The following is a 24,550-nucleotide window of genomic DNA, read 5'->3' on the forward strand; positions in this document are numbered from 1 at the left end:
TTGGTCTTTCTCCCTTCTCTTTATTTGTTTGGCAGAAACAAATGGGAACAGACAGGACTCTATCTACGACTCCACAGGCTCCCTGAAACCAGACGTTACTAACAACAGCAATACTTTGTGTGTGTGTGTGTGTGTGTGTGTGTGTGTGTGTGTGTGTGTGTGTGTGTCCTCATCGTTCATGTCCATGTCTTTGTGCACAGATTACAGGACGCCTGCTGGACGTGGACCAGACGTGGACTCACTTCATTTGCTGGAGTTTTGCAGAGTCGGGGACAAACATAAAGAGCTTCCTCCATCGATACATTTCAAGGGTCTGAAATCGTTCAATAACAGTACATTCTGAAAGCTTAAAAAGGACATCCTCTCTGAGCCGAAGCCATCTGTTCTGTGAGTAGTTTATTCTGACTGAGTAGTGGTTCCCTTGTGAGTTCACACAAACAGTTAACAGATCCAGGTAACTGGTGACAAAAACACCAGTGTTTTGTTCTGTTTTTTTAAGGCAAGAGTGACATCATCAGCCCGGCCCCCGGATCACCAATTTTCATTCTGCGATCACAACTATGTACAAAATATATATAATCACACATATTTACAGAGCGTGTGGTGACAGACAGGCGCCCACATGCTGAAACACGAAGAACAGACGCAGCACCTCTAGTGGCTAAAAGACAACGAGAAAAAAACTTGGCACTTGTAGATTTCTCCCACATTGACACACGACAGAGACAAAACAAAGAGTCAGTTTTAGTGGTAAACAACGCCTCCGTTTCACAGGCCGGCCTCATGAGAACACACAGAAGGGCAGCAGGTGTCTCTCCCTTCTTCTTCTTCTTCTTCTTCTTCTTCGTCTTCTTTTCCCCCCACAGTATCTGGGCCCTCAGAGGAGGCAGATGAGGCTCTTTCCCTCCTCGATCTCCTCCTGGACCTTGTCGCTGGAGGTGGCGATCTCGGCCTGCGCGGAGAACACGGCGCAGATGAAGGTGAGCACGGTGCCGCCCATGGCCGTGTAGAAGGCCCAGCCCATGGAGCAGAGGCCGGCGCGGTACGGAGCCGCCTCGGGGCCGCAGTACAGATGGACCTTGTCAGCACCCCAGCCAGCGGGGTACAGCATCAGACCCAGGATCAGAAACAGACCTGAGAGAAGAAAAACCAGAGAGAGGGAACCTTGAGTGATGGTAGTTTATTAGAATACAACATAGACAGCAATATGAAAGTGCCAAACAGCAGACTAGTGAGTGCAAAAGTTCATTCTTGACCTCAAAAAAATAGTAATTAACAGAAATCTTCACTCAGTATCCACTCACTGACGCAGTCAGCAGGTGTAGTTCGGTGGAAAGAAAATAGTTCCGACATAAAAACTGCTCACAACAAGATCTGTGGATCATCTCGAGTAACCAGGTCATGATTTCTGCAAAGACACATTGCTGTTGAGTTTTTTTTTATGTATTTTTTGGCACTTTGAGCTCCACAAGCTGAGTGGTCTAGTTCCATTATATTGGAGAGAAGAAAGACATTCTCTAGTTGTCAAGTTGTGACTTTTGCGTGACGTTTCAGGGCAGCAAAAACGGCGGAAAGCATGAAAACACTGTCAGCAGTTCATGTTAAAAAATTATATATTTTATTGTTTTGTTCCTAGTAGCTATCTTTAAATTTTGGTAGTTGCACATTTTAATATGTGCATCTATTAGCTGTAGCAAACAAGCAAACTTTGAACTCTAAAGCATAACAACGTTATTTTATAACACGAGTTGCCAACTTGACATCATAAATGCATAAACATGGTGGGCAAAAGTCAATGTTTGGTCAATGATTAGAAGCTTTTATGAATTCACGTATTACATATCAATATTTTATGTAATATGGTGTTAATGTTAACCGCTGGCCATGTAGAGTGACCTAGATTAAATACAAAAATATATAAAAATACCATATATAATATGTATATTAAAAAAATAAATATATACAAATATAAAAAATGTCTATCAACCCTTTTGTTTAAATGCTCTTTGCATTTAAATGCAACCCATCTTCTTTGTAGCTTCCATGTTGTTCCCACTTTACCACGACCACAAATAAGTCGGAGGAACAACTTCACGACTTGGAAACGCTGACCTGCTGACATCACATGAACGCAGCATGAACCAGGAGGGGACCGGAGGGTGCTACAATCCTGGAACAACTGTGTTCTGATGCACAGTGACAGCAATGGGTTAACCACTGTTATATACACACATGCACTAACATACACAGGTGGCAGGATGGACTTAGCACAACAAACAACAGAGAAGCTCAGATCACAACACACACAGAAGGAGCATGACTTCCTTCTCTGATCAGGACGCCATCACTCTGCTTTACCTTTACACAGCAAACAGTGCTTTGCTGCTACATTAATGCTCTGAATTTCATGCATAGAACCTTTATTATGTTTCATAATTAATAATACAGAGTAGCTCTTTGAAGCAGAATAACATCCACATTTACACTAACTGCCTTCATCTGTTAGAGGGAGCGACTGGTGACGGTGATCAACCCAAACACCCCTGCTCCCTCTCTCACATTCACACCACATATTATTACAGTCACCATCTTTAGGGAAAAACCCACAAAAAATCACATGTGCTTCAGTTTCTGAGGACTCTGTTGACTGCAGCAAATTATCTCTGTGGCCGCCACCATCCTCTGGTGCGAAAACATTTCCTGCCATCAGTGCCGTCACGGCATCCAGAGCATCCCATCAGGACGAGCCAGTAACAAAAGTAACACCAGGCAGAGATGATTTCCTGATGAGCGTCTGAAACGTGACTGAAGATAATCGCAGCGAGAGAACAGGAAGCTGAGACCTGGAGCCGAATCTTAACACACACAGCCTTCGGGTCAGCGTGTGACAAAGAGCAGAGAACAACAGGAAAGAGGGAGCTGAAGGGCTTTCCCGCCTGCCCCAGTCAACGGCTGACCCTCTGGCGTCCTGCGTCCCCGTGGAAGGATGAAGTCACATCCTGTCTTAGTGTGACCCACTTCTGCTGCCGTGACTTGGCTTCAGCACCTTAATGCAGCTCCAAGTCACTGTGTAGATTTAGAGTGCAGCAGAAGGTGCAGGCCTGTTTCAGAGAGGACGCAACCTCTGAGTTTATGAGTGATCTCATCATAGATTCAAGTAAAATAATCAGGTACTGTACCAAAAGTCGCAGTGACACGGAAGTTTTTTTTCATCTAATAAGAGCGGTACAAGTGTGAGAATTTGAAACTGCACAGAAAATAATAATGTATGTGTTGCAGGTAATCACTGACATATCCTAGGCTTCGATCATCAAAATGAATAATCTACTTAGCAGGTAGTATATTGAAAATAACTTTGTGTGTATGTGTGTGTGTGTTTAATCTAAAAACATACTGGCATCATGACAAAAACCTGACATTTAAAGGGTTAAAATTCTGAAAAAAAAAAAAGAATATTTGATAATTATGATACCTCACGTTAGTCCAAAAATTAACTTAATGAAAGTAGAAAATCATATTAATGTATAGTATTTCTTTAATGCTCGATTTTTAAAAGTGCCTTTTGTGTGCAGAGCGATATGAGTGTGTGTAATATTAAAGCGGCCTCTAAGGGGTTAATAATTAAATAACCTTCTTCCAGCACTGTGACACACACTGCTTTTCTCACAGTCACGGCTGATTATACATCGTGTATGATTATACACAGATAAACCCTTCGCTCTTGCAGTAATTTCATGTCGTGAGCTTGGTGCTCTGAGCTTCCTCCTGAGGATCAGTCAGCTGGCCGGCTGGACGCGAGGCCTGCCACCCATCAAAGCTCAGGAGGAGACACTTACAATAACGCAATTACAGACCATAAACGAAGCCGACGGGGAGCCACAACTTCACTCCCGATGTTCCCGGCTCTCCTTCATCTAGCACGTCTCGCTGCTTTGCTTTCATAAAAACCAACGTGGAGGTGAAGCTGTCTGGCTCGCCTAATCTCCCTCTCCCTCTCTCTGCTTCCTCTCTTCCTGCTCCCATTCTCTCTCCCCCTCTTAAAGCACCCAATATCGTATTAAACAAGGAAATGAAAACTAGGTCATAAATTCTTTCCACATGTTGCTGCATTGCCCTGACGTCCAGGCCGGCTCCACTGATGGATTGAAGGTATGGTTTTAATTCACAACCCCACCCCTCCTACGACCCCCTCCCTCCTCACACACACGCACTCACACACACACACACACACACACACTCCCCCCCTACAAGCTGGACCTTCTAACCTAATATCCCGCTGCACTCCACCCTCCCAGCCTCACTGCTCCCTCTGCACTGGCTCTTGTCTCCGTTAACTTCCAAACTGTCAATTCTTTGCCATCAATCCGTGTCTGATAGCTGCCCTCCCTCCCTGCCACCAGCACCACCACCCCCTCCTCCTCCTGCTCCTCCTCTCTAACCTCTGCTCCCACAGCCTCCACCCTGTAATACAGCACAGCAGGTCTGCGCTCAGCTCCAGGAAATCTGGCCACCCTTCTCCTTTCCAGGAAAAAACCAAAGCTGGGTCCACCTCCGAGATCCACCACCGAGAAAATAAGCGGAAGAGGCAGCGAGAGGGCAATTTTCTCCATCAATCCATTATAATTTCATTTATAAAACATTAAAGGAGATGTCTTCAAATGTCTTCTGTCCAACTAGCAGTCCAAGTTCTCGCGTGCATGGTATAAATACTCTGATAAAAACAAAAATATGCTGAAAACAGCACTGACTCCTGAACCTGTTGATTTGATCATCAGAGTGCTCTCATTTAACAGCTCAACAATAAATCCTCCCATCTTTAACCCTTTCAAACCTGGAGTGACATCACTTTTCCTGTGCTGCTTTCAGACACCTTTCAAAACTATTCAGACCTTTGAACCCCAAACAAATTACTGTGGTTTCTTTCAAAAACATGGAGAAAAAGACGATGAGCAACTTTGTAAGAAATGTCCCACAAATTGTACGAAATAAGTAGACTCAGAACATTATACATAGTACATAGTTACAGTAAGTACATAAGTACATATTTTAAATTCTGTCACGGCATTATTACAACCATAAAGCACTTTTTCCTCTTTCCATTTCCTTTGTTTTATTTATTTTTTTCTTTCTTTAAAACCAATTTTCAGATCATTTTCTTCTTTTGTTGCTCATTGCCTTCTTCGCATGTTTTTGCGGGATGCATTTAACCATCTGAAACCTGGATCAACATCAATTTTCTTGTGCTGCATTCAGACGAAATTGGTTTGATTTAAAAGGGTTAATGAATTGTTATTGTAAAAATGTGAATTACTGAGGCTTTAAGGCTGGAAACAGTTGGATTTCTAAACATGCAACTTTCAAACAAACAGAGCACAACATGAACAGTATCTATGGTAACAGTATGACAGCACTGACACCATATAAAGTAAGTGTCTATGGAGCTACATACTTTCATAATAACGGCCTGCGTTGTTTATAGCCTGCTGCTTCCTGATGAAATAAGTGATTATTTATTGGCCGTAAAATGTTTTCATTTAATGACAGATATATCAATTTAAATGCTGCAATGAAAAACAACAAAAGCTGTCCTAATACTCCATGCTTGCTCTACATTCGGTTAGTGTCACTATGAAACAGCAACACTTCCAACGTAAACACAGATATCCAGTAAAAGCTGCGTGGGAATCCCATTTCCTCTCAGCCAGAGTCACAGCTCTGCTCTGCGTCACACATGATATCTTATGTCACAATCATCATCACACAGTAACGCTACTTAAAATTCCTGTAAAACTTTTGTTTTCTTTCCTCCAACAGCAGCCTGAGGCTGAGTCACGGTCAACGGTTAAACCTGTGACGAGGTGTGTGACTCACGGCTGGACTGGAACTTTATGGCCGCTAATAAAAAGCATTGGACACCGAACGCAATGAGAGCTGGAGACAGTTTTACAGACCCGGTTTGTCTGCCGTTTTGTCTCTAATCCCTTTTTGGCTGAAGTCGGACACGAGTGACGCTGAGTGAGGACGGCGTCTTAATAAATGCACACAGAATTCACTTACAGGTAGTCTAAAAGAAGTCTTCAGGGGGCTCTCAGAAAGCACGCCTACAGGATACAAAGTGTACCCGACTACAGAGGGCCGTCTGTTTTAGCCATCTGACTACGTAAAGCAAAGAGAATGGCTTTACCTTCAGCTGAAATCTCAAAACCACCTGAGGGCGAGTCAGTTTAATGGCATGTGAGACACTGCGGCCGGCACAAAGTGTGTCATAGGGGACAAAAGAGTAACAAAGTACAAGTGACATCAGCGTGTGTGAAGATTAGGTTAATGGGCTCTGGAGACTCCGGTGCAATGACGTGACCATCTCTGGCGGCGGCAGAGCAATCTTCCCATCTGAGGTCAATCACTTCCCCAAACATCTGCAGCCTGGCTTCAGTTTTCTCATTACCGGAGGGTCGGCACCGAGAGTGGAAATAGTGATTAGTTAGAGAGAGTTGGCGTGGTGGATATCAGAGTGATAGCATTCACAGACACGTTGAAAACACTCGTGCACGCTGACTGGCTGATTTTTGGGACACGCTGACCACTGTCAGATGTCAGGTTCTGGGTCTTATCTCTTCCTGTGGCTGAAATGACTAAAAGGTTATCGTCCTTCAGCTCTGCAAGCACCGAGGAAGCCCTCCTCCCGCCTCCATCAGTGTCTGTTTGAAGCTCCTCTCGCCCCCTTTCCTCTTCCGCATCCTCATCCTCCGCACAATGAGGAGACTCAGCGGTGCATTTCCCCACTTTTATTACCTCAGCCGGACTCCAGGTGCTTTATATAGAGTTAATATAAATACATGGCTTTACAGGTTATGTAATATTATTTTTGGTAGTGGTAGCCCTGGGGAGCAGACTTCTTTGTGTTCATGTGCTTTGAGGTCGTAAAGTGGGAACAACATAGAGATGGGTTGCATTTTAATGCTAAGCACGTTTAAACAAGAGGTTGATAGCTTTTTCCAGTTTAATTATATTTTGTATTACGTATATATATTTATAATTCTTTATATTTAATCTTGGTCACTCTACATGGACAGCAGTTAACATTAATGCCATATTACACTTTACATATGATCAAAAACTGATATTTATATGTGGATTAATGAAAAAGTTTCTTAACATCAACCAAACGTTGACTTTTTCCTGCCACGTTTATGCATTTATGACTTCAAGTCGGTAACTGTTGTTATAAAATAACGTTATCAATGTGAGTATACTCGCCTGGCATGCTTTATAGCTCAGAGTCTATTTGCTTGCTACAGCTAAAAGATGCATTATTATACTAAAATGTGCAACTACTAAATGTAAATAATAGCTACTAGGAACAAAATAAGCTCAAACAACCGAATGCAGTCCAAACGTGCATATCATCATACTGTCTACATTTTCAGAGACAATATCGGCATAATAAATGTAACAATTACTTTAAAAAAATCTGGTCCATAGTTTTCTTTGTTACATGGCCAGTAAGGAAGACTTAGAAGGTAACAGCAAGGTCCACATGAATGACACAAGCCTACCTGATTTTAGAGACAATTATTGACAGGAAGAACACATAACAGAAGAAGGAGACACCCCAGCAGTGTTGGTATCACATGAGAGAGAGACCACCATGCGACTCTCAGCTTTGGAGCCAGAGGAAGGAAAGCCGCTGCTGCCTTGCTGGTTTGGATAAGTTGCATGTGATTATGCATTTCCGACCGTGTACTTGTTGTGTGTGGATTACATTACACATGTGTTCAAAGTGTTCACAATGTGTCCCTGACCAACTCCAGAAGTGGTTAGGCCCATCGGATCACCATCCGTCCCTAATTTGTTTTGGATGCATTTACACCTGTAATTTCATGTGGTGGAGTACTATTCTATTGCAATCCAATCACCCAAAAATGCATCTTGGGAGGTGTTAAGGAAGTCATAGACCAACTAGTTCAAAAGTTATGATAAATTGCTACAGCGAGAGCAGCCAGCCTGACATGCAAAACAGTAGTAACTTAGACTGAGGGGCTTAGTGCAGGGTCAAACTTGTGCTAACTAAATACTCCACCAAAAATATGCCAACTATTAAATACTAATCACCTGTATGCTTCACAGGCAGCTCTGAAGTTCAAGGTTGCTTAAAACAGCAACTCTGCTTGAAATCACAGTTACAACAGACTTTTACAGAAACCCAGAGTCACAACAACTAAAAAAAACTCCAAAACAACTCCAGCATGAATCACTTCTCTGTTGTACGTCATACAATATATTCAGAGCACTCATAGTTCCTCCATGACTAACTAAATATGATAGTTGCAAGTCACATTGTTTAGAAGCTACACCAGAAGTAACATGTTCAGCAATCCTTTGGCTTAACAGTGAGTAAAATTAGATAAAAATCAAATACTGCCTTACAGGAGTCCTGTTCACTGAGTGGCAACATTGCACATAATTGTTTAGCATACCAGAGATACAGTATTAAAGGAGCAGTTAGAAATGTATCATCTAATAGTGTATTTGTCGTATTTCTCAACCCAATATCTAACTCATGCAGCTATGTTCAGATATGTCAGGGTTTCCCACCAATGTATTTATTTGTGGCAGCCTGCCACCATTAAAACATGTGCCACCACGTTCTGATTTTATACTTTTTGAGCTTCATTTGGAGAGCCATTTGAATTTTTATACACCAATTGGTTTTTCATTTCACCACATTTTTGGAGCGCAGAGCGTACTCTGGTCACAGATGGAGCAGCAGAACGCCAGGCACAGTGAATGTGAGACTTATCTGCTCAGTTGGGTCTGAAAGTTTGCATCCTCTCGCCACTGCTGCAGCTGCTCCTCTCATTGAATTTTGGATTTTGCACGTAGATAAGGCACTTAATACCACTCAATTTATGCCATACAGTTTACATTGTTACTGTTCCTGCACTTCTTTCCTCTGTATGAATTGTTGTACTGTGCTTTTTTTCTTTCCCTTTTTCTTTCTTTCTTTTTCTTTGTCTAGTAACTGCTGGACTACGGACGTAAATTAGTAGTCCTGCTAACTTTGGCATACTTACATTTGTATTTTATACTGATGACCTTTAATATGCTGTGTCCCCTTTAAATAAACATTAAATAAATAACTAAGTAAATAAATAAATCCAGTAATCTGATCAGCTCCCACAGGATCTATATGTCATCAATTATTCATCCGGCGACTCAATTTCCTCAAACTGCTGTTGAGATGCACTGCATTCAGGGGTCCACAAAAAATGTCCTAATTTAGAGAGGGGACACAGAATCATAAGTCCATCAGCTATTTCTCTCATACATTGATATGATCAGCTCTGATAGGATCTAAAGATATATCATCAACCCTGCAACTCAAACTCCTCAAACTGCTGATGAACTAAAGATGAGTTGCACTGCATTCAGACCTGCAAAAAACATCCAAATTTAGAGTGGGGACACAGAATGATCCTCCTCCATCACGCAACTAAAACTGCTGCTGAGGGAAAAAAAACATCAGGACGACTTGTGCAGCGTTCAGAGACCCACAAAAAACATCCAATTTAGAGAGGGGACACAGAACTTTATCACACATATTCTCATTCTGTGGGAAATACTCTATGTGAAGAAAAAGTAGCAGGATAAAGACAATAACATCTTTTGTGCCCTAAATAAACATTCACATTAAGCTGATCAGGCTCACAGAGAGTGTTCCAGGAGCCCTCCATGATTCACTACAGATTTAAGCTCTCTCTCCGGTCAGCAGGCCTGCACAGAGCTGGCTTTACAGCTTGGCATGTCCTTCACCACACGCCCACCTTTTTCTGTTTGGGCCTGCACCAAATAAACAACTGTGGGGGAGGACAGCCATAATCACCAGAAAGCTCAGAGCTGCAGTCTGTGAAGAAAAGAGGAGGTTCAGCAAGCATGATCTCATGGCCTCCTCCCTCCCATAATTCACCACAGTGAGTCAAAGTGGCCTCAGATTTGGCCTCAGACAACGCAACTATGGATACACACCCTTCACACACACACACACACACACACACACAGAGATACGCATGCGCTTTCAGCTCGGTTTTTCAGGCCAATGACGAGTCAAAAGAGCTCCAGCTGACTGGGTAGAGAGTAAATATTTGGGTGGCAGTTGCTGTGAGTGACAGCTCAAAGGGTGGAAACAAGCCACCATGCGTTTTAAACTCCTGACTGCTTGGGGTAAAAGTTCACAGAAGGCTCCATGAGAATCAAAGAGAATTCTAGTGGTGGGAGTTGTGGTGCGCGTAATGAATGTGTTCGGCTGAAACTTTTCATTTACCTTGATGAACGGTGGAGGCCACAGGAATGAAGAGGAACAATTAAAGGTTAGATGAGTGAGCTTTAAGATCTCTCTGTTCTTTTTAGATCAGTGCACAAAAGACGTACATATATTTCTTCTCTAGGTGTGTTTTGCTGATGCTGTGGTCCTGTCTGTGGCTGCGCCTGTGTCATGGGTCGTGGTTGCACTGATGCTGTGATCGTACTTGCAGCAACTTTTACTGCCATTATTATTAGTCATGCCTCCACTATTAATATACACATTTGACTGTAGTCACCGCTTGCATAAATTGCAATATGTGTGCATCTCTCCCCCTCTCTCTTTTTTCTCTCCCTTTTTTCCTATGTATCATTTTGTCATCTACTGAAATTCAGTTGTTTTTTACGACATGTATTGCATGTCTGTGGGATCCCTCCTCAGTTGCTCTTCCTGAGGTTTCTGCTATGTCTTTCCCCCACTTATAGAGTTTTTTTGGGGGAGGTTTTTCCTGAATCTATGTGAGGGTGTAAGGACAGATGGATGTCGTATGCTGTAAAGCCCTCTAAGGCAAATAGTGATTTGTGACAATAATTATAAATAAAATTGACTTGACTGGAATTGCGTAGGGAATTATGAGCAGCGATGTTGAAAGATTGTCAATGTTGAGAGTCCCAGAGACCCACAGACGCTCATTTCACTGAGTCCGCAATAAAATTTGTTGAGACACACACCCACTCTCCCACTGAGTGCTATCATGTAGCAGGAAGTCAGCGTCTTATAGAAAGCTTTAAATCTCTGTGGAGAAAACTGTGAGTCATCCACCACTAAAATGAGTTTACAGTTTATTTCCATACTTCTCAACTCAGTTGCTTCCCCCTCTAGGCTCTTACATATTTTACCACATCAAAACTTAATATTTCAATCAGCATTTTGTGTTTTTAAAAAAAAAAAACGTTCAGAATCTAAAGAGAAAATTTAAGCGTGATTCGAGTTTTAACATTTTCCACCTATATGTTGGATTATGGTAAGTTATGCAAGAAAAAACTAGATCATACACGATGTTGTTTGACCATATAGGAAACCATAACTGCTTACAGTTGCAGTAAATGTTTCTGTATGGAGAAAACAGTTCAAATTTTCAGAGAGTCTCTCCTGGAGGACATGACTGAGTTGCACTCTGTTGTACACATAGAATGCAACAAAAATAATTGTGTAAATATTTTAAAAACTAGAGAGAAAAGTCTTCCCCTTAGCATTATTATCTGACTTTTTTTTATTATCAAAATTGAGTCATTAATATGTTCTTACTCTGTGCCAACATATTACTTTAAATTACTTTTCAGCATTTCTAGACTATTTACTTAAATGGATTTGTATCGTTTTTGCTATTTGGAATGCCAAACTTCTAAGCTAGATATCTTAAAACCACTCACAACACAGATAAAACCTTATAATTCTAAAATGGCAAAGCGCAAACTTTAAGTGATTGAGGATGTCAGAGTCAAATTTACAGAAAGAATCAGGACCTCCTGATTAGACATTGGAGAGGTGGAAGGGGGTTTCTGAAGCAGTTTGACCATCCAACAAGCCCCTCTGATGAAGTATATTGACACCCTTACACTATTTGTCCATTGACACAAACCTGAGTGTTACATACCTCTGTACCTGAAGGAGAACTACAGTGGTCTCGAAACAGAAATTCTAAAGGGAGCATTTAATTTTTTTGGCAAGCAGAGACATACGCTTGATCAGCAACGTGAGCCAAAAAAAATAAAACTACATGTGTTGTGTGCACATCTCACCTGCGATCCCTTGCAGCAGTCCGCACACGTTGAAGATGCTCTTCTTCATGATGCTTTGGAAGCACATGGTGAAGACTGAAATGAACGCCACGGCACACAGCAGCAGGATCCCTGCAGCCAGGAAGATAGAAGTAGCCTGCCAGAACCCGCTGGCAATCTCCTCAAAGTGTATCGCGTACGGTCCGCACAGTATTCCACGCTTCAGGTGGGGCAGTTTTATACAGCGGCCGTAGATGCCTAAAGTGGGCCTGTAGGCCTCGCCTGCTGTGGTGGCCCCGTGATGGGGGCCGAAGACGGCATCGGGGGTGCGGGGGAATCCCACTAGCCAGTCAGTGCTCATGAAGGCGATGAGTTCTCCGAAGGCGGCCACGATACTCAGCAGAGTCCACAGCATGGAGCGGCAGGTGACAATGACATGGCACATGCTGACGGTGGCTGGAGTCTCCCTGTGTTCAGATTGGAGGTGGAGAGGTGGAGCGTGAGGCCCTCAAACAACAGAGATGTGAGGTTGTGTCCTTCTCCGGCGGAGATGTGAGAGCGAGTGAACACTTCACAGGAATGATTTGGTGACGGCGCTGTACACAAAAGGTTCACGTCAATGATTCACAGTCTCCTGCTTCCTTCTCTTTCTCTCCGCTTCTTTCACTTCTTATCTTCTGTTGTTTCGGCACAGCTGTTCTTCCTCCTACTTGAGCTCACCCTCCTTCTGTCCGCTCGGTCTTCAGATTCTTATTCTGTCTGTTTTTTTGGTGTCTACATTGTATTGAAGTTGTGTTCCCTGAGCCAGCCCGCTGGCGTCACATCAGACACACCTAGGAGATAAAACAGAGAGACAGAACACAACAGGGTGAGCGCTTTAATTGCATGTGTAAAATGTAATTGTACGTATAAAAGAAGCTCAGATATGATTAGTCATTTTGTTTTGTTTGAGGAAGTGCAGCTCTCCTGGTGCTCCTCTGTCATGTTTGGAAAAGCAGACGTGTGGAGGAGGAAGGGAGGCTTCTGGTGTCGATCTTCAGCGGAGGGTTTAATGAGCTGTGTGGGGATGTGTTCATTTGAAGTGGGTTTCTTCTGTTTTCAGTGTGTTTATGTTTTAAAATTGTGATCTCATGCTCTCTTCTCTCAGTGTATCTTCATGACTGAGGTTGTAAAAATGAAAAGTAGAGAAAACATTCTGCTTGTCTTGGTGTGTGAGCGTGTCTGTGTGCTGTGGATGTGGAGACAGAGGTGGGAACAGCGGGATGAGAAGCGGATGCAGACAGAGAGAAAAACAAGCCAGAGGCCTCTCATTAAGCAGCCCACACAGCTGACCCGGGGTCAGCCGACGGTTGATAACACAACGGCGCGTCCGGCTGTCACATGACCGCTGATAACCTCAGTGACATTAACCCTGCTGCACTGCTGATTCAGTCACACTGCAGTACAATGAGGAAGCTGAAAAATGGTGTCAGTTCATAAAAAAGTCATGTCTTTCATCAAGAACTACACAAATGACACAGAAAAACACATATCCGTCACAATCATTTTTCCTCTAGTTTGTGCTATCTGCAATGCACATTAATTGCAGCCATAACCAGTTTATAAAACACTCTACACTTGCTAAAAGTCAAGAAAATCTTCATCAAGAAATGAAAGGAAACAGATGTAGCTAAATGCTGGATAGAAAGTTGCAAGGAAAAGGAATTGCCTTGCCATAACACTGAGACTCAGCAGCCATGCTCTCAGCTCTGTGGAGCTGCACGAATGCACAGCGGTGCTTTGAGCTAATTGCTTACGTCAGCATGCAAACACAATGATACTGCTAACATGTTGATATTTAGCAGGTATAGCCTCATGTTGTGGCTATGCCCAATTGTTTGAATGAGAAATTGTTCAATATTTCGGGAAAGCTTATTTGTGTTCTTGCTGGAAATTATGCCATGTGCAACTGAGTTGAAAAAAAGATAGCAATTAACTTTGTATTAGACCAGAAGTAGAGGAAAACGGCTAGTCTGGCAATTCTTAAAGTTAAACATAATTACAGCCACATGGTTGTATCCCACTGCGTATTGCTCTAGTTACAGTTACAGTCTACATCCATGGCTGTCCAGTCTGTGTCCCCTCTCTAAATTGAACTAAATCTGTACACATTGTTGTTTGATGGAAAGTTGCTGTCACGGTTAAGTACTTTTTAACTCTGAAGACAGCTAGGCTGGCTGTTTCTCCATGCTTTCCATCTTTAAGCTAAACTAGACTAATTGTCAGCAAATAATTTTATTTTCCAAAATGTCAAACTACTACTTTAACCAGGGATTAGTTCTTCTAGCAAAGAGTTATTTCCATTGTATAACCATTTGCCTTAAAAGGTTTATTCCTTTTCTTTCTTTTCCATTTCTGGCGCAATTATAACTGGCCTATTTCACTAACACAACAATTACATCTGCATTGTGGGCCTCATTTTCACACCTCGTTTGCTGTTTTTCTTAAATGGAGTCACTTGCTTAAACTGCTGCCTTATTTCAATGACAAAAACCACAGATTCCAGTAAATGAACAACACATTAAGAAAATAAAGACCCTATCTGGAACCCTGAGGACCCCCGGATGATCTAAGGAGATTAAACAGTCAAACACTACTTCTATTTAGGTTATGAAAAGTTTGAGATCTTATCTTTGAGAGATATTTGAGCAGTATAAGATTAAAACACAAAACTGTCTTACATAGGCCTTTGTCATGATGTTATAAATACAGCTCTGGGCCAAAACTGACAGTTGTTTCTTTTCTTTGAGTTTTTTTTTTCTGCACTGCCTCTTGGGAGTCTGTTCGTCATTCCTCCAGTGTTTGGCAGGGCAGCAGAGGGATCCGGGGGCCGCTGTTGACACGTGTGCTACCCGCACTGCGAGGTTTCCATCACTCGGCGCCCCCATGGTGCGCCCTTGCAGCGAGGGTCGCAGGCTGTCCCATGTGGTCACATCCCAGTGAGTGTGTGAGTGAGTAAGAGCATTACACAAACTTTGATCTTTGTTTTCCTGCAGAGATATCAACAACAGTTCTTTTTTTCCCCCCTATGCCTTTTCCAGAGAGAATGACCCAGATCTGTGGTCTTTCTTACAGTACAGGGTGGTGTGTGTGTGTGAGCTAATGTCGAGAATGTTTGGACTGTGTAAATCAGATGAGATCATAAGAACAGGCACAGACAGCCTCTGTGGATTTGGACCAAAATTAATTTTATGAATCACACGCCGTTCTCGTTGCCTCACCACGAACAGATGCAAGAACAGATGCGGACTCACACTCACTCGCTGGACTTTTTTGAAATTCTTCCCACACCCCTCACAAAAAAAGTCCGTTGACGTCCCAGCGGTCCTTTGACGAGACTCATGTTTGACGTTAGCATTAAAGACAAACAGGCAAGTCCGGAGTTTTAGGGTCATACATTTGCTGGCCAGTTGCACAGACTAATTCCTCACTGACAGGAATATTGTTGGAAAACACTTTGGAGCTGAAACAATTCAAACCAGCTGGGGAGATATGGAGCTTTGAAGACCTGGACACTTAACCTACGACCTTCCTTGGCAGCAGTGTGTTTGCATCACGTGCCTGTTGGTTACTCAGTACCTACTAGAGGGTCTCAATTTGTTTAAAGCTACCCTCAAATGTGGGTTAGTAGATCTAAAACAAGTCTGGGCATGTCTGGTTCTATTAATGTACCTGGTATTTGTCACAACACATGGCCCAGACGTCTGCTCGCTGTTTCCAGACGGATGGATTTGAGCAGTTATCATGAACAGAAGTTTCCCAAGACAGAGCGAAGCATGGTAGTCCGTATATGTGAGACTCGAGGTGGATTTATGATGTCTTTTATACTCCCTGAGTAACCAGGGGGAGACTAAGGATTATTTCAGGCTCGGTTTACATACACAGAGGAGTTTACAAGCTTCAGACTGCACCCATCACCCCTTTGACCTCCAACACTAAGCCCCATGCGCGCACACACTTACAAGACTCCCTGCCATCGGACACATGCTTCCCCAAAGTCTGGCTTAGAGGGGAACTTCCACACAGTTGGACCTCAATTTACTCTATAGCTTTTACTAATGGAAAGGATCAAAATGAAATTCAGAAATAATTTATGATCAGTGGTCTGTTAGAGATGCCCTCAATGGTCTCAGAGGAACACCATTAATATTAATAATGAAGTAAACATGACTGAGAGTCTGCAGCCATGCCAACAGTTCTGTGAAGCTGTACACAAACCCAGTAGTGCTTTTAGCTTAATGCTTATGCCAGCATGCTAACATGCTCAAAATGATATTGCAAACAAGCTGATGTTTAGCAGATATAATCTTCACAATAGTTACCGTGTTAGTTTGAATGTCTGTTTCAAAATTCATGCCAATCCCACTGATAGATGTAAACACCACCATCATAAAACCTCATGGTGGCACCACAGAAAAAGCTCAAGATATGTAAGTCATTAAGCTTCACCCTCTGGCAACCATGAATATCTATGCCATATTTCCGGGTCATCCATCAAAAACATTTGTTAACATATGTCACTCGAAGCTGAGGCACTAGAGAAACCAAAGTTTGTCGGACTTAACCTCTGGGGAACATCAATGTTTGAACTAGATTTTATGGCAAAATGTTGAATCACTATCACTTCACTAAATGCTAAAAACATCAAACTCACGGTGGCACAAAAGGAAAAGACACAGTGTTTAGGCTTCAAGCTTTGGGGAACATGAATGTCTGCACCAAATTTCAGGGTATTCCATCAAATGATTGTCAAGAAATGTCACTAAAAACCAAACATGTCAAAGTCATGGTGCCACTGGAGGCAAAGGCACAGGCTTACCAAGGTTGTTTGGCTTCAACCTCTGAGAACTTTAAATATCTGGACCAAGTTTTGTGGCAATTGGTCAAATAATTGTCAAGTTGCTAAAAGCCAAAAAATGTCAACGTCATGGAGGCACAACAGGAAAAGTCAGGGAAAAACAAACATCTGTAGAATTCATCCTCTGGGAAACATATATCTGCACCAAATTTCATGTTAATCCACCAATTAATTGTCAAGCCATTTACTTAAAGCCAGAAATGTCAACCTGATGATGGCACCACAGGCAAAGTTGAGCGATCACCAAAGTCTGTTGGCTTCACCCTTTGGAAAACTTGAATATCTGCGCCAAATTTCACAGTAAGCCATCTAATAATTGTCAAGACATGTCATTAAAAGTCAAAAATGTTAACCTCGTGGTGGTACAACAGAAGAAATCAGAGGATTACTAAATTCTGTAGGCTTCAACCTCTTGGGAATATGAATGTCTACAACAAATTCCACACCAATGCATCAAATAACTGTCTGTCTATATATTTTAATCTGGACCAAAGTGGTGGACAAACCAACTAATCGACCAACACTGCCATCCCTACAGCCTTGCTGTTACTACGACTCCAGTTCAAAGTGTCCACTCAGCCTTTCTCTTATCACAGCAACAAAACAGCAGGAAACACCTTTCCACGCTGCCACCGACCGGAAACAATCTACATATCTATGGACATGCCTCAACTTGAGTGACGCGTCACCATGGAGAGTGTTTGTTTGGAGGTGGATGAGGGGTTTAGGGAGAGTTTATGTTGGGTCTAAATGCAGAGAGCACTAAAGCTACAGCTTGTTAAGATGTACCATCTGCAACACATTTGGTTAATATTGTCTAATGACAGAAATATGAAGCTTTTATTTTGTATTCCTTTGGAAGTCTACCTCTCTTGCCTTAGGTGACCCAACAAAGTAAAGCAATTTTAAAACAAAGGGAGTGCTTATAATCTGTGAGGATCTGTTTGAATGAAGCCCCTGCAGCTACTGAAAGGGAATGCAGGACATGATTGGTCACAGAGGACATCAAATACTAGTCCAGTCACACTTTCTTGTCTCATAAAGGCTCTGTTTAAAGATAAACCACATGGTAGAATGTCAAATATAGCAAAAGTATTGGTATTTCTTACTTTGGGCATCCATATGACGTAGCGTAATTTCATATCTCTTGTGTCGGCACTAAAGGACAGAATAAGTATTATTTAAGGGAAATCCCAGGCTCTAATAGTAATAATAGCAGTCAATAACAAAAGGAGTCAATTTTAAGGTTTTCCACAGCAGAAGAGCCAGTCTTTCCTAAACTTCTGCACATCTGCTAAGCATACTGGAGCTTGTGATTCAGACCTCAAGCATAATATTTACATCCTATCACATCAGCCAGGAACCCAGCTAACCTTTAGTATGAATAACTGACTCAAGTTTTCCCTCCTCAGTAGGTTAAATGGGAAAACTAATGCAGAATAATTAAGAAAATTAAGACAATAGTCCAACCTGTCTCCATTGATCTGTGGATAGTCCAGCTCTCCTGGAGATGTGGCTTCTCTGCCCTGACTCTCCTCCTCTGCTCACACACTTTTAATGACTCTCTCTCTCTCTCTCTCAGACTCCTGACTCCCGGACCCTCCCCACGCCCCTCCTCCCCAGGCCGCCACGTCTCCTGTGATTGGCTTGGCTCGATACTGGAGCCACACTTCTTGAGAGAGTCCACATGGTGGCCATATTTCAGTGCTGAATCTGGGTTAAAATAACAAGAGCTGGAGCTGCAGAGGGTCTCTCCTCTTTCTCTCTCTCTCTGTCTCAGTTTCTCTCACCTTCTCGCTCTGTTTTCGTTGCTCTCTGCACACTTTGAATCAGCCAAGACCAACATCCTATAACTGAGAATTTTTACTTTCTTTACAAAAACGAGTAAACACCATTAAGTATACTTGGATTAATATATTGTTGATATAGTATTCAGATTAAATTGGCCCATGCACTTTTTAGTTTATATAAGTGTACTTAAAAGCACATTAAGTGCACTTCTGGCTGCAGAACTACCATTGTATGCAATTATGCATCTTCCAAATCGTTGGGCCCATTGAGCAAGTGCGCTAGAGCGATTTACAGGCTGAGCTGGTTATCTTCCATTTAGCCCTCTGATAACTTGAATGGGAAAAATCATATAATCATGCAACTTTTCTAGACTTTTAAAATATAATCGGACAGAATGGATCAAAGCCTAATATTCGCACGTGCCTTTTTGCAGGGTTTCTGTTTCAGAATGTAAGTCCATAGGTAAAAGTTCTTTTTGGTCCCAAATGCATCATGTGACAGACCTAGAATTTGTAATTCCAGTGTTTGGTCACTCCATCAAATTGGCTTCAAAAAAACGCTACTATTATTGGGGTTTGAAGCATTGATTGCAATGCACGTATGCACGCATGAGGAACAGAGAGGAGAGAGCTGCAGGTAGAGGGTGTATTTTCCAAGTGGCAACCTCCAAGGCTGAAAAATGAAGCCAATGTGCAAGTGCCAAAAACTGCAGTTCCTCTAATAGCCACTTGAGACTGGCTCCAAAAGCAAGTCAGTCCCCGTTTTATACCCCATGTTAAAATGCCCAACTTAACAGCAGAAATAAACATGTTTACAGCCTGGTTCAAAAATCAGTTTTGCTCTCTATAGCTAATTTGAACATTCATGATAACTGTAAGGGGGTACTTTTTTTTTTTTTTTATAACTCACGTGTTTACATATAATTAGTGTCCAAAGTTACATATATTTAGGGGCAGGGCCTTTTGAGTGACAGGATGTCCGCAGATTGTGTTGTTGGTTTCAGTCACATCTGCACCACACTCCTCCACAGTTCCAGCCTCTCATCCAAACACGGTCACTTCTGGCTCTAAAAACCAAAATGGTGACAGCCGTGATGCCAAACTCGAGGCTTTAAAGCAGCAGTCCACAAGCCAATGGTGACGTCACTGTAGCTACGTCCATTTTTTATACAGTCTATGGTATTTTCAAATTCTGCCTTTATTTACTTGGAATTACACCAGTAGTACTGTTATTTTTCTATTGTTGGAGCATGTGTCCCATACATGTTTTCCCCCCACTTTCCCCCCCTTTCCTATCTGTCTGTACCATAAACTGTATATAAAGATGGACAACATGACAGCTCCCCTACAGTGAACCTTTTAGTCTTGATCACCCCCTGGTGTCTGTCTGCAGTATAGGTCATAAAGCCTGCCCCTCCATGTCAGTGAATGGGACATAGGACAAACTAAAAAAAGTCAAAGTACACGCCAAATTAATTTTACCAAAGATGGTTTCTGTCACTGAAGGTAGTTCTCATCACCCTGATGTTTGTTCAAGTGATTGTTTTTATGAAAAGTTCGGTTTTAATGAGTTATTCATTTCTACAAGAAGGGGATTTTCCGCCATGATTGACAGCTGTGATAGCCAGTCCACGATTGTTCGGACATGTATTTGGCAGGGAACTTCCCCTCTGCAGAGATCACTACTGCACAGACTCCTGCTCTGAATGATGTCACCAGCGTAAGATGGCAGCAGCTGTATCCGGGATACTTTGGTTTTACTTGAGCATGGCGGGGGTCAGTGGGGATTCTATGTGTATATACAGTCTATGGTCTGTACTATCTAAACAAAAAAAGCAACAAAAAAAAAGCACCAAAAAACTAACCTTTAAAACAGAGCTTGAAGAAAACACAAACAAACATAGCTAGTATACAACTAATGCATCTAGTGCACAAGTAGTTTACTTCTCTGTAATGGAACGGTCGAAATGACAGAATAGGCTACTGACAGTGAACTTACTAGGTCACTACAGGTTGTACATAAAGTAAAATAATAACATTTGCACACTAATAACCAATACATGACCCACAACATACACCGATGGGAGCAAAGTGTCCCAGGATTGCTTACAGCAGCAGCAGGATGCATTCAGCCAACAACACAGTCAGCTGCAGCGTTTGTCTAACTTTTGTGTTCACTCACACAAGGGAGACAAATTAGTTCCATATGAGGACGGAAAAAGGGGCCGACTCAAACAGGAAGAGGAGTCGATAGGCTGAAGCACATGAAGGCAGCATGGAAAGCCTAAAGGAAGAGGCCTTTCTTATCAGTTTAAATGGAGGTTAGTTCAAAAATAGTTCCTTTCAACCAGGACACATATATCCTAAACCCAGTAAAGCCTCTCCTTTGACCCATTTCCAATAAATCCTGGTAACTTGTCCTCACCCTGTGGTTTCTGAATTGGATGGGAAGAGGTTAATGGGCCTTTTTAAAGCAACACTGAAATGACTAGATTATCACAAAAATGCCTTTTCTCAGGAAAACAGCAACTGACTGCTTGCTAAGCGCCACCCCATTAGATACTGTTGTTACACAAGCACAAGTTTAAAAGTCCAAACACTAACTTCTTCAACAGGGCTGATATTTCAGAGAGGAAGATAAAAGTTAGAATTTTTACCCAAAAACTGTCAATTTTGGTAATTGTCAATGATACATTTTAGCTGGAGATCACAAACGTATTAAGCAAATGCTGAAAACAAAGCTCTCCAGCTGATTTTTTTTTTTCCACCGACACATTTTGAAGAATCTTATGCAAGGAGACTTTTTAGATTCATGGCTCATGCTAAATGACTGAGGCTAAAGCCCATAATAGATGTAGCCAATAACAACAACTAGATATTGGACCCCAAGATGGAGCTTATTCAGTCCAGTGGAGTTGCTTACCTGGCAGTTATCTGAACAAATCAGTGTTCCTGGGGTAAATTTAGTAAGAATGGCCTGTCTTCCTATTGTATGTTTTTCAATATCATCATAAATACAGGCGCTCCTCTTTCTATTAAATTCACTGCATGTAGTGCACAGCATGCACCACCAGAGCTCAGTCTTAGGTCTCTACTGGTGGAACAGGCAGCTGAGCTGAAAGACACCTTAATACCTAGTGGTGGAGTGAGAAGTTACAGGACTGCAAACAGCCAGCAGCCAGCAGCCAGCAGGCAGAGAGAGATCACGGGACGAACAACATATTTTCACATCTAACTTGGTGAATTAAGGATTAGTTTCAACCAAACCAGAGCTGGTGATTGTTGGAACAGTGGACTTACTAAATAGATTACTAACAAGAGTAGCCAAGACAGTTTGGGTATGTGGTTTATGATGTGTTTTCAAGGCAATTGAGCCTCATCAGTTTTCTACTGGGAGAGTTGAATTCAAATGGTGTACAGTTGTATTTCTCTGTTTAATGAGGAAAATAGTTGTGAAAATATTACTTTTTTCTAATATTTTGTGGGGATCTGTTGTGTTAATAAAGCAGATAAACACAGTGTTTAGGCCATTCCTTACACTTTTGTTCTTTGGGTTTTAAAAAAGCCATAAAAGACACCCCGAAAAAAAGGCTGACGAAAGCCTAGGGCTAAAAAGTGTCAATTTTCTTTTGCTGCTGTGCATCATCTTGCATTTCATGCTTACTTTTTTTTAAAGATATTTTTTAGGGCTTTTATTGCCTTTATTGACTCGAGCCAGCGGCCACTGCAGTGAGGACTGTACATGGGACGCCTGCTCTACCAACTAAGCCACCCAGCGCCCCGTCATACTTATTTTTGAGTGCTGACAACCTAATTTGCTATTTTGTGAGATAAAAAAACACCACCTACCATAGAAATCCAAGGATATACACACCCGCTGTGCTTTAATAAGTTTGCTGAATTACAATTGGACACTCACAGTCCAAAGGTGGAGTTTAGCAAACAGTAAATTGCTTAAAAAAATATCACAACTGCACTTTATGTTGATGTTCTCAGCTGTATCAGACGACAAGCTGACTGTGAGCGGGCCTCGTTCTCACCTATCATGTCACTGATACAGATCAGAACAGATACACATCAGACAGACACTGACCACATATCGTCTTACGAGCTAATGGAAAGCCGGCGGTGCTGCATAAAGATGCTCTGGGAGATTTCCCTACGACAAAGCACAGGCCCTCACATCAAAGAGCAGAGGATCAGACGAAAAAGATCTTCAGCACATCCACACACATGTACACATGCTGGACTAGAATCATCATTCATACTGATTCGACAGAGCACTCGCTGTTGTCCGGCTGGTAATTCATCTTTCCTGTCTGATCAATCGTATCTTGAAGATCTAAAGAAAGTGGATGAGTGTGAAGCAAAGCAGGGTCGAAACTGATAATAGTCAGATAACAAGTCGGCGAAAAGAAAGGCAACTTACAATTAAGGTAAGATGCATTTTATAGAGCAGCAAAAACTTTGAAATCGTGTTTTCTTATTGGTTTCCTTGATATAACCTTTATCACCCTTTTACTATAAGCAATAACGTCCTACATTAAGACATGTTTACTTCACATTAAAGCTGCAACTAATAAGCATTTTCATTATCAATTGCTCTGTTAATTATTTTCTCAATTCACAATTTACAATTTGAGAGTAAGGCTAAAAACATGATGCCAGTGATGTTTTTCAAAACAAGTTGGCACGCCGGGGCTTCAGGACACTTGAATTACTTCAGTGGAGCAGTATGCCGACATTTTGTGGTTTTACTATATATTTTTTTTAACATTTGAATGCTGGTCACCATTTGCTTCAGTTGTTTAGCAGATGAGTGCAACATTTTGTGGATTATAAAACTTCTTGACTTTCCATTATCATGACGGCAAGTAGATAATGACTAAATTTTCATTTTTGGGTTAACTATCCCTTTAAAGAGCAACATTTGGATTTAAATCAAGTTTTCAAACGCTTTAAAATATCTTCCATTTCTTTATCACTTTTACATATAAAATTTATATTACAGGGTGCATATAGTACTAGGAGTATCTGTAAAGATCATTAGAGTTTATAAACTGTTCTTACTAATGTGAAGCAAAGTTATGAACATGACAACAGTGGAAAAAGTGACGTTTCTGTGTCTATAAACCTGTGACCTGGATTTCAGAGTCAGCCAGGAAGTGATTTCATACTACAGGAACCGAATGCTGGATTTTGGCTCAGTGACATGATTCCCGGACATGCCTCGGATATCTGAATGAGTTTTCTATCTCCACGTGTTTTCAATCTGAGCTGCACAAGTGTTGCATCATTCCACCAGCGATCCAGCCACCCTGAAGAGGCTACGCAGGGTTCACTCAGTAGAGAGAGATGGAAAAGACGAGCGGACAGATGGAACATTTGGCTCTGACGAGAGTTTCCAGTTGAGGAAAATAATAAACGACAGCTCACTAGCTGACTGGGCAAACTCTCTCTAGAGTGCAAACCAAATGTCGAGAGAAGGAGAGCATCTAACAGCATACCTGATGGTGGCATATGGATGCAAGCAGTATACCCTTCCCATTTTAACTTTCAAAATATGCAGGCTGAAAGTAGATCCGGAGTGACAAATGGATGTCAGGGAGTCTCCACTGCTATGCATTCATTTCTACGTGCAATCAGAGAAGCCTGAGCTCAGTTTGAATCCCACAGAGGGTGCAGCTACAGCCATCTGGCCACTTCAAGGCCACGGCTGCATAGAGCCCATCAACAGGCACACAGAGGCAGATGTTCAACATCTAACACAGCCTGGGTAGGG

General features: G+C 42.0%; 1 protein-coding gene and 2 long non-coding RNA genes across 3 annotated transcripts in view; 2 read left to right on the plus strand and 1 right to left on the minus strand.

Moving 5' to 3' along the window:
- Positions 1 to 24,550, minus strand: part of lhfpl2a (LHFPL tetraspan subfamily member 2a) — a 59,292-nt gene continuing 34,742 nt past the window's right edge. Inside the window, exons 3-4 of the mRNA XM_088070967.1 lie at positions 12,103 to 12,914; positions 1 to 1,134 (exon numbers count right to left, since the gene is read on the minus strand). Coding sequence (XP_087927093.1) covers positions 878 to 1,134; positions 12,103 to 12,526 — 681 coding nt within the window. The 5' untranslated portion in view covers positions 12,527 to 12,914 and the 3' untranslated portion in view covers positions 1 to 877. The remainder of the gene's footprint in view (positions 1,135 to 12,102; positions 12,915 to 24,550) is intronic.
- Positions 9,387 to 11,030, plus strand: LOC148186135 (uncharacterized). Its single transcript, XR_015775133.1, has 2 exons — positions 9,387 to 10,367; positions 10,446 to 11,030. It is a non-coding gene; the product is annotated as an uncharacterized LOC148186135 (long non-coding RNA).
- On the plus strand, positions 12,908 to 22,289 carry LOC148186136 (uncharacterized). The gene is made up of 2 exons (XR_015775134.1): positions 12,908 to 15,071; positions 18,561 to 22,289. It is a non-coding gene; the product is annotated as an uncharacterized LOC148186136 (long non-coding RNA).

Source organism: Plectropomus leopardus, chromosome 20 (genome assembly GCF_026936395.1).
Source record: "Plectropomus leopardus strain MGB_pleo_1.0 chromosome 20, ASM2693639v1, whole genome shotgun sequence".
Taxonomy (NCBI): domain Eukaryota; kingdom Metazoa; phylum Chordata; class Actinopteri; order Perciformes; family Serranidae; genus Plectropomus; species Plectropomus leopardus.